Here is a 15,272-nt window from a genome sequence, read left to right on the forward strand (position 1 = left end):
TGGAATGGGTTGCCCAGGGAGGTTGTGAATGCTCCATCCCTGGCAGTGTTCAAGGCCAGGTTGGACGAAGCCTTGGGTGACATGGTTTAGTGTGAGGTGTCCCTGCCCATGGCAGGGGGTTGGAACTTGATGATCTTAAGGTCCTTTCCATCCCTAACTGTTCTATGATTCTATGAACTCCTTGTTCTCCTCATTGTGAACACAAGAGCCTGCAGGGAAACATCACTGGCTGCTGGTGGCATTGCCCTTCACGGGAACAAAGGTCTTAGAGGTCAGGAAGGTCTCCTGAGTCAACTGAGGCTCTTGAGTCAATGAACAGAGAAAACAACCGTCTTGTGTTAAGAAATTTTATTTGTCCTTTGGATCTGTAATGTAAGCACATAAAATTACAAGTGGAAGAAACATCATGCCACAAAATTGCATAGAATTTTTACAAAAATGTGAATTATGCCTCTGAAACAATCCATAGATTGAGGAACCAAAAAAATATGTACATGTTAACTGAAATACTTCATCCTACTTGGAAAGCAAATCATCAAGGACTAATCAATCACAGACACTAGTAATACAATGTACAAGAGCAACACTGATTTCAAAGAAAGGCAAGCAATGATGTCCCTTTAGGTATCTTTCAGTGACTGTTTAGCTAATACATGAGCATTAATGAATGTAATTATGAACATGTTAAATCTAAAACGTCTGGCCTTCAGTAGGACTTTTAAAATTCAGTTGATACTGCCAAAACCAAGCTATTTTCAGTAGTGTAAAGATATCTGAAGTGCACGACCTAGTTTAATATAGACAGCTCTATTCTATACAGCAGAAAGTCCACGATACAGCATTTCCACACATTCAACACGGAACAAGGCAAAATACATAAAAGGCACAAGACTTGCACATCATAAAGACCCCTTTTTTTTTTGTTTTCATTATCTTACTCTAGTTCAAGTAATATCAATATTAAATGATATCAGTTTCACTGAAATAGATTGAACAATGCAAGATGTACAGCGTTAACACACTACCTTACACCCGCAGAAAGTGGCACTGTACAGATATAAAAAAACGTGAGTACAGGAAATGGTCAAATACAAACGTACTGTAAAATGACTACAGCTGAGAGTATAATTCATCCAACTGGTATATTTATGTATTTTGAAATATAAATAAAAGGATAAGTGGGATTTGCCCCAGTTTGAAGACTGTGGTGAAGTCCTGGCTCCGCTGCAATTCAGAGGAGCTAAGATGTGACCGGGAAGCCTGCGCTGTACAACGGTTTCTATAATGCAATAGTCCTTAGTTGTATTGTGAACACTGCTATCAGTTCATTCTTCTAATAGCTGAGACAGTATGTCCTTTTGACTTTATAAAATGCAGCATTACATCTCAACTCTCTACCTTTTCAATGAGTGATTGAGTTCAAAGTGCAAAACAAGGAGTAACAGAGGATTCACCTTTCCTAGCATTAAGATGAAAGTCAGATTGTTGAATTTCATGTTCACTAATCTCCTCATCGTAAACCAGAATAGTTTCATCCAAAACAGGACCTCCAAACAATGTGCAATTTTTCTTTCTTTCTACTCTTTAAAAAAGAAACATCAAAATACTGTTTGTTTTCCAAGATTTGAACTTATATATATACACACACCATTATTTAACTGGAAACTGAAGCTTGATTTGTAATTTATTGCTTAAATTTAAATAAAATAAGTTACTTTTAAGTACTAAAATCCTGAGGGAATGGAAGTAAAGTAACTTAATTGTTACGATGTATTAAAATGCCTCCCTATGTCAACAGACTGCTTTATCCAAGGGCTTTCCTGATCTTGCAAACATTAATGTGACTGTCACTTCCCAGATGAGCTGTGCTGAGCTCAGTTTGCAGGATCAAGCCTCTTGATGCAGATCTGCATCTTTGGACCTAGTTTATCCTTTGCCCTAAAATGCCTCTTTGCACAGCTGAGGGAAAGGCCTTTACCATCATGCATTGGCTTGGGTACAAATAAGAATCTGTCCCTAATGTTTCCCAATTCCTGTTTCCATTAGTCTGGGAATGCAGAGAATTTTGTCACCTTTTCAAATCTCCTGACTTGCACAAAGTGTCTCTGTCATCTGATAGAAATGTCTCAAAATGTGCTGTTACTTCTCTCATGCATATCATACAGTACACTAACTTTGATTGTTCTTACTTTAAGTAGTCAGTTAAATGGATTAATATACATTTTTAAATAACAGTGATCAGGTTTTTTATAGTTTGCTTTTAAATTTCAGACCTTTAAAACTGAACCTCAGTCTTAAAAATAATGGAAGATTCTGTTAAATTTCAAATACTGTAGTCCTAAACATTTTATAATCCTATCAAATTCAGTAAGCTTAAAATATGATACTTAAAATCAATACTTCTGAGTCTGCAAAATAGATATCAAATTTATATTCTAAAACTACTTTGATTTACAACACTAACACCACAAAAAAAGAATTTCATGATTCAGTGACTATTTTCTAGCAGTATATCCCAGATGTTAGCTTTCAGAAAGATTCTCTCTACCCATGCATCCCTGAAGCATTTCATTTGGCCAAGAGACCATGCTTACTTCAAAATAGGAACATGCTGTGTGTGTACTGACTGATGTGTGCGCACATATAGCTATATATATATATATATACACAAACATATATGCACTCACACAGTCTAATGAACACAGACGTACACAGACACCAGCAATCCCCAGGCAGAGTTCTTCTCCTTGTTTTCCTCTTGTCCCCACAGTTCCAAGAATTTTCAGCAGCAAATAGATTTCTTTCCACGTGATAAACATCATCTCAAGACAGCAAGCCACCAGTGCTTGCAAAGCTAAAAAGGTTAAATGTTTCAGTGCAAATGTAAAATGATGGTACAGCTGTCAAGGTGCAGTTATAAAGAAGGAAACAAATATGATTAAGTACTGTTACAATATTCTCTAGGTTCTGTATTAGTTTGGAGCACTTTGCATTGGCACTTCCAAAGGAAATCTGCAAACATTTGTCTCTGTACAATACAGTGGTCTTCATTAAACATTCTTAGCAGTGAACATGGTCACAAATTACCCATTGTAAATTGACCAAAAAAAAAGAGAAAAAAGAAGAGAGGATGGTTAACATATTAATTTTCCCATTACAACTGCACTAAGCTTTAGAATAATAATAAGGTGAAGAATGAGAATGAAGACCTTTGCACAATACTTGATATAAAATGTTCCTTGTGGGAAATGTGCGCTTGAATGCAGATTCCTCCTGCCCCCCCCAGATGCTGCAGCAGGGCACACATCGGGATCACAGAGCTGGGCAGCGGCACACCTCGGTGCACTGATTGTTTCCTGGGCAGTTAAAAAGTAGTATCAAACACCTTCTCTGGGTTATCTTCTTCCAATTCCTCTTCACTTTGCAGAGGTTTATGATTTGATTTTCCACTGTCGGATGCCAGGGAAGAGGGGGCAGAACTGTGGTCTCCATCTTCACTGATTTTCCCTTTCATGGCTTCCTGTACAAACTCCAGAATTTCCAAAGGCAGTCTTTTGAATTTGTCTTGGTATTCCTGATCAAGTTCCACCTGCAACTACAACAAAAAAGACAAGCTGTCTTCAGGTGTATCCAGTGCCGCCCATGCTACATTATGGGACAGGTACCACACAAGGCAGGGGGGGTTAGTAATACATTTTTGCAGGATTAAACAATATATTCCTTTCTTTTTCACATTAGTGCCACACATCCAATACACCTGTGGATTTCCATGCAGTCATAGCAAAGCTGAAGGAACGTGCGGTCATTTGTGGATAAGGCTGGTTTTGGGTACCACCCGTGGGTACCCAAATCCGTGGATTTAACTGTATTGGTGTCCATACTCCCACTGGCGTTCACAAGACCCAATTCAAGTGCAGTATGGACCACGGACAAGCCTTTCAAAGAGCAAGGCCTTTATTAAGCATCAAGTAGCTGATCACACATTAATCACACCACAAACATTGCTCTGGGAACAATATCATAACTTTTGCCAGATTTCAAGGGTTGGAGAAACCATTAGGAAAAAGTCAGTTGTCAAAAGGGAGGCAAAGAGGGAGGGAAAAGAAGTTAAATCACATTTCTTAGGGCCAGATCATGGAAAGTTACATTATCTGATTAATGCAGTATGAGTCTTGGACATTACTGGGGAAAAAGTGTCATATCATCAACAGGATGCAAAAGGCATGCAGAAAGAAATCTGGCTATCAGTCTTCAGGAAGCTGTGGGTCCTTTCCCAGTATTTATTTGTAGAGCTTTTGTTTTTAGTGCCCATATTAGGATCTGTACGATTTGTTCTTTAAAACACATCAACGTGTATGAAGGTTTCAGCTGAAGACAAAGCCAATTTTTTCATCGTGACCAATACGAGCACGGCAGGAAGCAGAAGGGGTGAGTTCCAAAGCAAACCCGCTCCATCCATCCAACCAACCATCCATACATCCACCCACCTTCTTAAAAAGAGGGAGTCAGGTTCTGCTAACTGTAGCTGCAGCAGTTTTGCAAGAGTTTCTTAGGCAACTGTATTTTGAGCTGTATTTTTTTCCAGGATGCATGAAGGTGCTATGAATTCTGATCCTTCAGCTCTATGCTTGAGTCTGACCTATCTGGCTTCAAGTCTCCTTCACCCCATTGCAGTGGCTCTCAGCAGGTAATACAGATTTTCACTTGAACGTTAGGACCTCTGCTAGTCTTACCATCCTTGACCTGTCCACAGCACATGAATTTACTGCTATCCCTCCCTCTGAGCCCTTCCCATCCCATTCCCTATGCTTCTGTCCTGGTTTTCATCCTCCATCTCTGACTTTATTTTTGTGAGGCCTCTTCTCCTTTCTCCACATATGCAAGTCAACGTCCTTAGCTCACCTGGTCTAGTTCTACATTCCTTAATTAGACAAATTTTGCAGCTTTTCTTCCTCAAGACCTAGGATCTAGCTTTTTCCTTTTGGCTCCCTGCCTTCTTTTTGGCAATTTTCCGGCTGTCCTGGCCTCAGTTTCCCAACTCGGTGTCATAGTACTGATAAACACTGAGTCTGAGGCATGAATAGTTCCATTAAATGCACCCTGACACTTCAGTGTCTGTATCAATAACCACTACCATAATATCCTTCTTCTACCCGGAACCTTTCTTTTTTTCCCTGAACTTCCTTTGTTTTCTGGCTTTTTCTTTAGATACAAATTTTTGAGGGATCCTCCTTTTGTCTCCCTTCTGATAACACTTCCTGTATTGTCAGGGGAACAGATGCTGATCATCTCTCACTGCCCAGTTCACCACTGGAACTCTGCAGCCCTAGGACTACCCTTCTGCTGCCCAGGGAACTTCTAAGCCCCCGAGTGGCCACATCTGCTGTGGTCCCTGCTTTAGAGTGATGGCAGCATGGCACTCATGAGGTCATATCGCAAACCCAAAGATTATGTTGTAGGCTAAAGGTCTACCATAGAATCATAGAATAGAATCATAGAATGGTTAGGGTTGGAAAGGACCTTAAGATCATCCAGTTCCAACCCCCCTGCCATGGGCAGAGACACCTCGCTCTAAACCATATCACCCAAGGCCTCGTCCAACCTGGCCTTGAACACTGCCAGGGATGGAGCATTCACAACCTCCTTGGGCAACCTATTCTGATCTTCATCGGCTGAGAAATCATAGTGCCATCCTGCTTTTGGTTACAGTCCACTGCTAAATACCCTCACTGCTTCAAAAAACAGGAGGAAGGGAAGGGAAGGTGAGTCCTGCTTATTTATGACAATTCCCCAAAGATGCTGTCAGTCAGAGGGGGGTTTGTGCCAAACATGGGACAATATTCCTTGGGTTAACCAGAAATAGCAGCAATGGTGGAAGCAGTGTTGGGTTCATGGTTGGACTCCATGACCTTAAAGGTCTTTTCCAACCTAAACGATCTCATGATACTAAACACGCCAAGTGCCAGTCTTTCCTTGTTCAGGAGTGCCTGCAGCCGGGCTCTGGGTTGCTGATGCAGGTACGCAGCAGTGTCTGAGCACCCCACAAAGCCAGCTGCAGTTCCTGCAGGGAGAGGCAGCTCTGCATACAGTATGTTTTATACATCTAGGAATTGTGGGAAAGGATCTGGAAAAGCTTTATAAAAGGGCATGACTTTATACAGAAGTGTCTGAGCCAGAGATGAGCTGCTGCATTTCCCCACCTCATTGTCATACATGGAATTACTGAATTTGTAAATGTTGGGCACCTCAGGCATTGGAGGAAAAATGTAAAATCAAAAGTCAGAGAAGGTCTCTCAGCTCTCAACTTGCTCCAGAACCTTGATTTGCTTAATTAGGTTTAAGAGCAATGGAAATACTTGAAATCCCTCAGAAACTGAACGTTATCTGAACCCAGTGCAACCATAAGCGTGTTGTTAGATAGCAACTGTGTCTAATATTCACATCCTAAAGCGCCTCCAGTGGATAATCCCCCCCTAAGTCAAGCGTTTAATAGAAATGACATGGATCTGGAGCTACCTCTCTCTCTTCGGTGTCTCCAGAGACAGTCTATATAGATATCTAATCATGAGAAGGTTGAAGTTAGTTGAGAAGGAGCAGACAGCAGACAAGGAGGGTTGATTAAAACTGCATCGCTGTGTAAAAATGAGTTTGCTTTTTGATTTCAAAGGCACTATCAGTCCTTCCCTTTGCTTGGCCCCAGACAAGCACCTCGGAGCCCATTCCCTGACTCCCAAGCTATCACACGACACTCCAGCTGCAATGAAAAGCACAATGGGTGAGCCTGGACACAACTGCCCAGCCCCACTGCCAGACCTGACCATCCTCAGCAAGCCTGGGGCTTGCAAACCCATGGCAGTCTCACAGTGCATCAGTTACTATCTTCCTTAAACCACCAGCCCTAGCACAACACTGGCAACCAGCTGGGGGTCAAGGTTAAAGAAACAAGTTGCCCTGCTTAAACCAGCTGGCTCAAAAACCCCCAGCTGTTTTTATTTTAAAAGCCTGAGTTTTTTATATTAGACAACATTAACCACATTCTGAGGCTTTACAGGGACATACAGCTCATCTGCTAATGGAAAGCTGCCCTCCTAGCAGTTCATCATGTGTATCTTTTACTTGGCTTGCTGACTGCACGACGAAGTACCATGTCAGTGAGTGTGTAAGTAAAATCCTCTTTGCACAGCTAGCATCCCACCAGACTCCAGCCCAGCATGGCCTTATGGTTCTGTCTGCTGTCGCCCTTGGTTGCCTCCCATCACAAATCCACCTACCCCCATGTCTCTGTTCTCTAGCTACTGAAAAGGTGACCTACACTTGCTTGTAGGATTTTGAAGCCAGACAAGGGGGGGAATGAGACTGGTGAGTAGATGGGCAGATTGTTATCTAGACCACTGTTCCCATTAACACGACAACCTTTTTCCTTCTGTTATCTCACTGTTTGCCCTCTTATAGATCCTATGTCCTCTCTTTAACCCCCAACAAAAATGATTTATTAATATCACCTCCATGCAGCTTTAGTATCCCCCAAGGGGTTGGCTGCTTGATTTCTTGTTCAGGTAAATCATGCTCTCATGTACTTTACTTTCAGGCAGTAAGTTAAAGACTAAATATTTGGAGCCATCATTAAGTGTTTGCAATGTGGTCACTGGGGATGTGAAATTAATGTGATGGCTGTGGCCAGAAGCTCTAAGTCTTGAATATATGCTTCTAGCTACCTGCCCTTTTGTTTGTTTACCCAACAGGGCTAGTTAAAAACATCAACAGATATTCACATCAGCTTTACAAATGGGTAAGTATCAGTATGACCATCCCCGAGTTACGGAAGGAGAGAAATTAAGTTTAGGCAGGGATCAGCTTGGGAGGTGCCATCCTCAGCTGCCTCTAGTTGGAAAGAGTTCTCCTCCACCTTATTCATGTGATCACTTTTCAAACCAGACATACACCAACACAGGCTTGTAACAGGCTATGCCCTACTGGGCTACTGAGTTGTCCCACTCAAAATAACAGCAGCTATGGTGAGGCTTTGATTGCAACTGTCCTGCCTTTTCACTATACCCCACAAGGGTCTATTTCCATAGGGAAGCTGTGTCTGAGAGGCCCTTTGTCTGCAGGCAGTGTGGGTGACCAAGGGCTCACGCACCTTTGTGTCCTGGATGAACACCACAGTGTCCTTTGAACCTACAGCCCCTTGCCATAGGGACAGAAATTGAGCAGGGCTTTACATTACTAAGCCCGTGCCTCAGAGCTCCTGGTGGCCAGCCAGCTGCCCAGCTGATCTGTTGACATTCCCTCTCAATTCCAATGTCTCTTTGGCATCCTTGGCTACAACTGCTTCCCCAAAAGGGTCATCGTTCAGAGAAAAGCCTCAGCAACCCTTTCCTTGGAATGTGGGAGGGGAAAATTAATATGGTCATTCAGCTTAAAGCAAGGAAAATGCACTCAGAAAAGGAAGTGGGAGGTATTATTAAAACTATTTAAAGCATTCATACCTAGCTGTTACTATTAGCTACCAAAATAATATAGCATTAAAATAGCCACCACAGTAACTGTGACCAATGAAGAAATTACAGAAGCAGAAGTGCTGGTTTTAGACCATCCTGACCAAGCCCCTGTAGACTTTTGCATACTTTCAAGTGATCTAATGAACTTCTGCTTCTACCAAGAACAAATTAAAACCATCACGAGTGACACAGCGTTGCCAACACCAGTTACCAAGAGGACTTGAAAACAAAGGGTGGATGCACAGCACTGCTTCCCTGTGACCTCCTCCCTCTTGCTTTGCCAGCCCAAGGGAAAGGGGGGCTGTGGAGGAAACATGTTTAACCCATCTCCCTTCCTGCCACAGCAACACCTTTGAAGCTGTTAACATGAGCCCTGCTGCTCCTTCCCCTTGTACCTTAGAAGTAGCATTTTGGAAGCTAGTAATGAAAGTGTTTTCCAAACACTTTTCCGCTCTCTTCCTTCCACATAGAGCTTGAGGAACTTCATGCTTGGTCTGCACAGCAGTGAGACCTCAGAGAATCATTCTCCTGATGTCATATCCCATGCTAGTGGCAGTTATCTGATGCAAACCCAACCCACTTCCACACGGACTGGGATTTGTTCCAGCTCACATGGTTTGTAGAATATACTTTCAACTCAGAAATAACAGAAGGGTCACTACTTCAAAAGCATCTGAAGAACTAATCTCCGAGCAAAGACGTTTGAAGAAAATCATGCCTGAAACACAACTTGTTACATGTTTTGGTAAAAAACTCCAACCAAAATGCAATTTGATTGCATCAAAACCATTAATTGTGGCCATGTTTGTTTTGATAAAGTTCTTCCACTGCAAAAATCTGATATGACTCCAAGTAGACTATTTTAAGCCTCAGATTTTCCATTCCGGTCACAATTTTAAGGCCAGTTTCTTGAGCTTTGTGTTTCTTTCATCTCTCTTCTGAAATCTTTCTTATTTTGCATTATTCATAAATACTTTCTCTCCCTGATCACATTATTTCTTTCCATGAATGATGCAGTGAATTATGAATGAAAAACAACCCAAACACCCTGGCTCAACAATGCAGGTAAATATGCACTCTGAAGATGAAACAGTTCAGTATCTCCACCGACCTCTGGCATTTCCAACAGCAAACTCTTTTTGCTTAAGTTTTTAAAAGCTTTTTTTGAGCTCTGATTGCAGTTTACATTGCATTATTTCCCCTTGAGGCAGAGGGCAGCAAAATATCAAAACAAGGACTTTTTGGGGTGTATTTGGTTAGTGTTCAGTCGCCAGTTGAAATACGATACTGATCTGCATCCATATTTTGCATCCATCCATGTGGCACTACCCACATGCAGCATAATATTTAATTCCACATACACAGTACCTGTTCTTTTTGCTTTTCTGGTGAGAACCTCAACTGCATTCATTTCATCCGTGCAATCTCAGCAGAATGTATTCTGACAAGAGGCAAGTGCTGGTCCCTGCACAGCTGCTAGCAAAAGGGGGACTTCAAGCTTTCCAAGCTATTTCTGTTGAGCAAAGCTCCCATTTTCCTTTTCAGATGTCATTGTGAATGTTTATTTTGTTAACACCACTAACACTGATCTTTTCACTGGCCAGGGAATGCATATTGCAACAGCAATACTGGTCTGAGATTGTGGCCCCTTTCTCACTCCTCCCCTGTTGCTCTAAATCTGCTAAGGCTCCAAATACTTATTTTTCTTCCTGCAAATGTTTGACCCAAGTGCCTAAAGATAATTTTGAATAGAGGATTTGGGGCTTTTAAGACTGCATCAGACAACAAATATGCATAATGTCAGCGACCTCAATTTAGCTTCCAAAATAGCACAAGGAGGACTCCCAGATTAAGGGTACAGAGAACAAGCAAGCTGCTGTTCTGCTGCTTTTAATTTTTAGAGCTTACTTAATTAGAAAGCCATTCTGGAGGGATACAGCATTAAAAGACATATGAGTAGCAGGAATTGGTAAAAGCAGATGGAGGCTCAATAACAGGGAGAGTGAAACTGAGGAACAGAGCTCGGGGATCAAGTGATTTATAGGCAGCAATTTTTGTTTAATTGGAAACAGTAGGGCTTATTATTAAGGACCATGTTATTCTTTCCACTAAACAGATCTCTGCTGGTAAGGCAAGGAGAAACCGTGGCTTAGTTGTCCTCGCGCCTCATGGCTGCACCCTTTGCAGCACTCAGGGTGACTTCAGGTGAGGACAATGGGTTTGAGCAGACTCAGGACTCCCCTGCAGGACCTTTCCATAACAGGTATGTCCACCTCCTCCAGTAGGGAGAATGGCCCAAAGAAGGCAGCTGGGAAATGCAATTTCTTGGGAAGCTGTTTATCCAGGCCTGGGAAAGGGGTTAACAACGCCACACGTGCAGAAAACACTTAAACGCTATCTTTTTCTCCCAGTGACTGCAAGCAAGTGCATAAAGAGACATGCTACCATGCTAACATAGAATCATAGAATAGTTAGGGTTGGAAAGGACCTTAAGATCATGAAGTTCCAACCCCCCTGCCATGGGCAGGGACACTTCACACTAAACCATCTCACCCAAGATCACCCATCTTAACATAGCTACTCAAGGACAATACAGCTGAACAGGAAACAAAACCTTTCAGGTAGCTGAGGTTTTCTCTCAAAAGATGCTAAAGCATGGAATCATTAAAGAAAACTGCAGGGCACTCAGTATCACAGATGGCACAAGGAACAGCACTGCACTAGGTGAATGACAGCTGGCCTGGGAATGTCTTTACACTGACAGGAAAGCTCCCATTAATGATCCCTGTCCCCAGACAAGGCCATCTCAGTCTCATTACTTTTCAGACCATGAGAAACACAAGGGACACCAATTCCAGCACTTTCTCTGTGACAGCCCCACACTCTTTTATCTCCCAAATGAAGCTCTCCTAGTCCTTTAGACAAGGTCTAACCCACCAACCAGTTCTTCCCACCCTGCAAGGACTCCATTCCAGAGACTGGGAATAGCTTGCTCGGGAATAGCTTGCTCAGGAGTAGCTGTATTTTTCACTGACCCACTACTGCCTCCTCTGCCTTCCCATGACAAGAGGTTGCTCAGTCCAGACATTGTCCTTCAGAACCTGTCCCAAGATGGGTGTGAAAAAACTCACTTTAACACCCAAAGCATGTCACAAACCAAGGTGTCTAGAAACTGTATGCTGTTTTATCTTCCTGTATTCATATGCTCCCCCTTCAACTTCCCCTGTTATCTTCCATGTTTCATCTTGTCTCTTCCTATTAAAGCAAAGGTGATTTGATGTGCCTCCCTAATGTACAAGTCCCCATGTAAATGAATTCTTTAGTATCTGCTGTCTCAAGGCATCAGACTGTAACCTGAGGGCCTTCATCAGTCTGTGTTTCCACCTTTATTAACTGCAACCTCAATTAAACCAACGGGACCTGGGCTCCTAGGGGTTAACACTCTCCTCAAGAAACTCATATCTTCTTTGTGTATAGTAAACTAACATGTATTCCAAGAGCTAATTAAAACAACAACATTTGAGTGATGAGATGCCCATCAGCATTGCCCAGGTTGCACATGTATTATATATGCATATGCCTGTACTGTACCTCTGCTGAGTAGTTTTGAGTTAGAGAAGCTCCTTACAGCAAAAGCATCAACTGCTGATCTTTCCCTACTGACAGCTGTATTATCAGTAGTATTTTCAGATCTCTTGCATCTTCTTTAAGGAGAGAGCTCTTACTGAATGCTGTGGGAGGATTTCCTTCACAATCACTTTTGTTTCCCATTTCTTCATCAGTACAGCAGTTTATTCTCATGCAAAGGCCTGCACTGTGCCTTGTAAGATGTATACTTGGAATCGCTCTTCTTTTCTGATGACTGTTTTGTGTAATTGTTTCCTTTTGTGGATAAAATGCTTTCTTAGGCCGTCAAGTGGTTTTTTTTGTAGGCTCCATAAATACATGACCTCTGCATCTCAGGATGCATATGAATAAAGATAATCTGAGCTAGTCTGAATGGGGGAAAAAAAAACCTTTTTATGAGCATGTATCACATTTTAAGGCTAATTCTGCTCTTTTTGATTATCACTGCACTAAGTTAGCTTCAGTGCAAGTAAAGGAGAATCTGCTCAGTTCCAGTGCAATAAATCCACAGAAACTCCACTGAAGTCTCATCTATCATCAGAATCTTGGGGTGGATCCAAGGTAAATGACTCTAGTGACACAGCTCAAATAGATCTTCTTAACTGATCCTTTCATAAAGTACTGCCCATATTTTGGATACTGTCTTCAAAACAAACAACATAAAACCCCACAGAGCATCCACTGCCTTCTAACAAGTTACTTTTTTCCACTTCCATGGAAAGGCCCCCTGTGAACAAGCAGCTGAGTGTCCAACAGCACAGACCTTGGAAGAGTAGCAGTGTTGTAATTCTCAGCTCAAGAGGTCAGAACAGTCCCTTGGAAACTCCTTTTAAATGACATCTTGAGGTTATACAGCAGCAGTATATTCCAGAAATGCTTCAAATCCCTGGTGGACCGGAGGACATGGGACTCTGAGAGCTGCACAGCACCACGGCAGTGAGCAGGATGTCTCTAGGGGGCCCTGGAATCTGTGGGGCCACTTTATGTATGATGTGCTTTGCCTAATAGTGGTGCTGTCCCCCAGAGTGAGAGATTGTGGCTGTATTTTAAAGAGGGGAGAGACAGGAAAAGAAATCTTCAGGTGCTGAAGGCCTCCTGAGTGAGGGCTCAGGAGCTGATGAAGTACACATAGAATCATAGAATGGTTTAGGTTGGAAAGGACCTTAGGATCATCCAGTTCCAACCCCCCTGCCATTTGCAGGGACACCTCACACTAAACCATGTCATCCAAGGCTCCGTCCAACCTGGCCTTGAACACTGCCAGGGATGGAGCATTCACAGCTTCCCTGGGCAACCCATTCCAGTGCCTCACCACCCTTACAGGAAAGAATTTCTTCTTTATATCCAATCTAAACTTCCCCTGTTTAAGTTTTAACCCATTACCTACCCCTTGTCCTATCACTACAGTCCCCAATGAAGAGTCCCTCCCCAGCATCCCTATAGGCCCCCTTCAGATACTGGAAGGCTGCTATGAGGTCTCCACGCAGCCTTCTCTTCTCCAGGCTGAACAGCCCCAACTTTCTCAGCCTGTCTTCACATCTGAAAAACATGTGGTGAAACCTACACCACAGCTTTTGGATCCTTTCCTAAGCTGAACTCTGAATACAGCTCAACAAAGTGCTTGTCAGTCTCTCCCATCCACCTTGCTAATAGATAATTACAGCGTTACCTGTGTCTGACTCTTGGCAGGACACCTGTAACAGGTACCATCAGAAAATTCCTTCCAAACACAGAGATTTCTCCTCAAACATGCAATGAAAAGGAAATGAGTAATCTATTTCTTTTTCTCTAGTGGCATCACTGTGCTGCTCAGTGGAAAAGGAACACAGTCATCCTATGATTAAGTCTGGCACCTCCTTTACTGCGACACCCTGCTCTGCCTTTCTTACTCAGCCCAGCCTCTCAAGCCTGTTTTGAGTATTAAGAGCTCCTAACGTACACTGAGGTGTGTGTATCTTGAGAGGGCTTGTTTCTTAAGGTGCATGCTCACTATAATTGCCATGTCATCGATAACTGTCAGAGAACTGCATGGAGGTTTAGAAGCCGTCACCAGTTCAAACAACAACCACACTGATGAAGCCTTACGCTGCACTTTGAAGTTTACCTTGCACTGACTATAGCTCTTCACATCAGAAAGCCTCTGTGGGATGGCTCCTCACTGAAAAGTCTGCTTGGAAAATTACTGAGCCGTCAGCCCTTGTGTTAATATCCTGTTAAAAATGAGTGTTTCTAGGCTAGAAAGCAAGCACGCTCTGAAGAGAGATCAAAGCCTTGGAAGTTTCTTTGAAAACCTTTTCAAGTAGTTGCAGTCCTGTAATCCCTTGTAACAACGAAGGCTATTCCAAAATATTTCCCAACTCATTAACAACAGGAGCCTGGCTTCCTCTTTACTGTTAGCAGAGATGGGCATTGGCTTTCCTCAAACACGAGCCACTGTAGTGACTGACCCATTATTTTCTAACATAACAAGCTAATGACAAAACTCAGAGCCTGGCAGAAGTTTAACAGCAGAGACGGAGCTTCTGCCCCTCATTTTCCATCTTCCAGAAATGATTTTCCATTTCCCAGTGGCTTAGCCTGTGTACTTTCAAGTGTCAGGAAAGTTTTGAGGCTGAGTTTAATACTGACAAGAAGTTGGGACTCGATTCAAATTTATATATTGATGTATATTATGTAATGAAGACCAAATGGAGATGGATCATAGCTACTAAGGATACACAGCTTAAAACTGTTTATGGCTGCTCTGTGTTTATATATCACTGTTATATCCCCATCTCTCTATTTCCACTATTATTTCATCCATATATCCACCACTTCTTATTCCTTTATGTTTCACAACACTCTGGGGTTTTTTGGACTCGAGAAGCAAAATCAGTGTGGAATTCTAACTACAACTCCTAAAAACTTTATAGTTCAATGTAAGAGCAGCACTGCCTAGAGGTTCAACCTCCTTAAAAACAGCCTCAAGGTTTTTACTTCTTGGTACCACAATGAACTTAAAAGGCAAAAATGCTCCTCTTCTTGCCTGTACAGCTATTACTGGATTAAGCAGTACTATGCAATGGGAGGTTAATGGAGCCATCCTCGTGATTAAGTTCAAGGGATTAATATGTCAGTTCAGTTGGGTTTTATTTAAACATTTTT

General features: G+C 42.4%; 1 protein-coding gene across 3 annotated transcripts in view; it reads right to left on the reverse strand.

The window, feature by feature from the left end:
• Positions 1-331: 331 nt before the first annotated feature.
• The window catches only part of PLCB1 (phospholipase C beta 1), a 400,808-nt gene continuing 385,867 nt past the window's right edge, over positions 332-15,272 (reverse strand). For 2 of the 3 annotated variants that reach the window (XM_061364798.1, XM_061364801.1), the window contains one exon: positions 332-3,595. In XM_061364798.1, coding sequence (XP_061220782.1) covers positions 3,365-3,595 — 231 coding nt within the window. In that variant the 3' untranslated portion in view covers positions 332-3,364. The remainder of the gene's footprint in view (positions 3,596-15,272) is intronic. The other variant, XM_061364800.1, reaches the window with a different exon arrangement.

The sequence above is a fragment of the Neopsephotus bourkii genome, unplaced genomic scaffold (genome assembly GCF_033783945.1).
Source record: "Neopsephotus bourkii isolate Nb327-2 ecotype Australia unplaced genomic scaffold, CSIRO-AGI_Nbou_v1 NB_1250, whole genome shotgun sequence".
NCBI lineage: Eukaryota > Metazoa > Chordata > Aves > Psittaciformes > Psittacidae > Neopsephotus > Neopsephotus bourkii.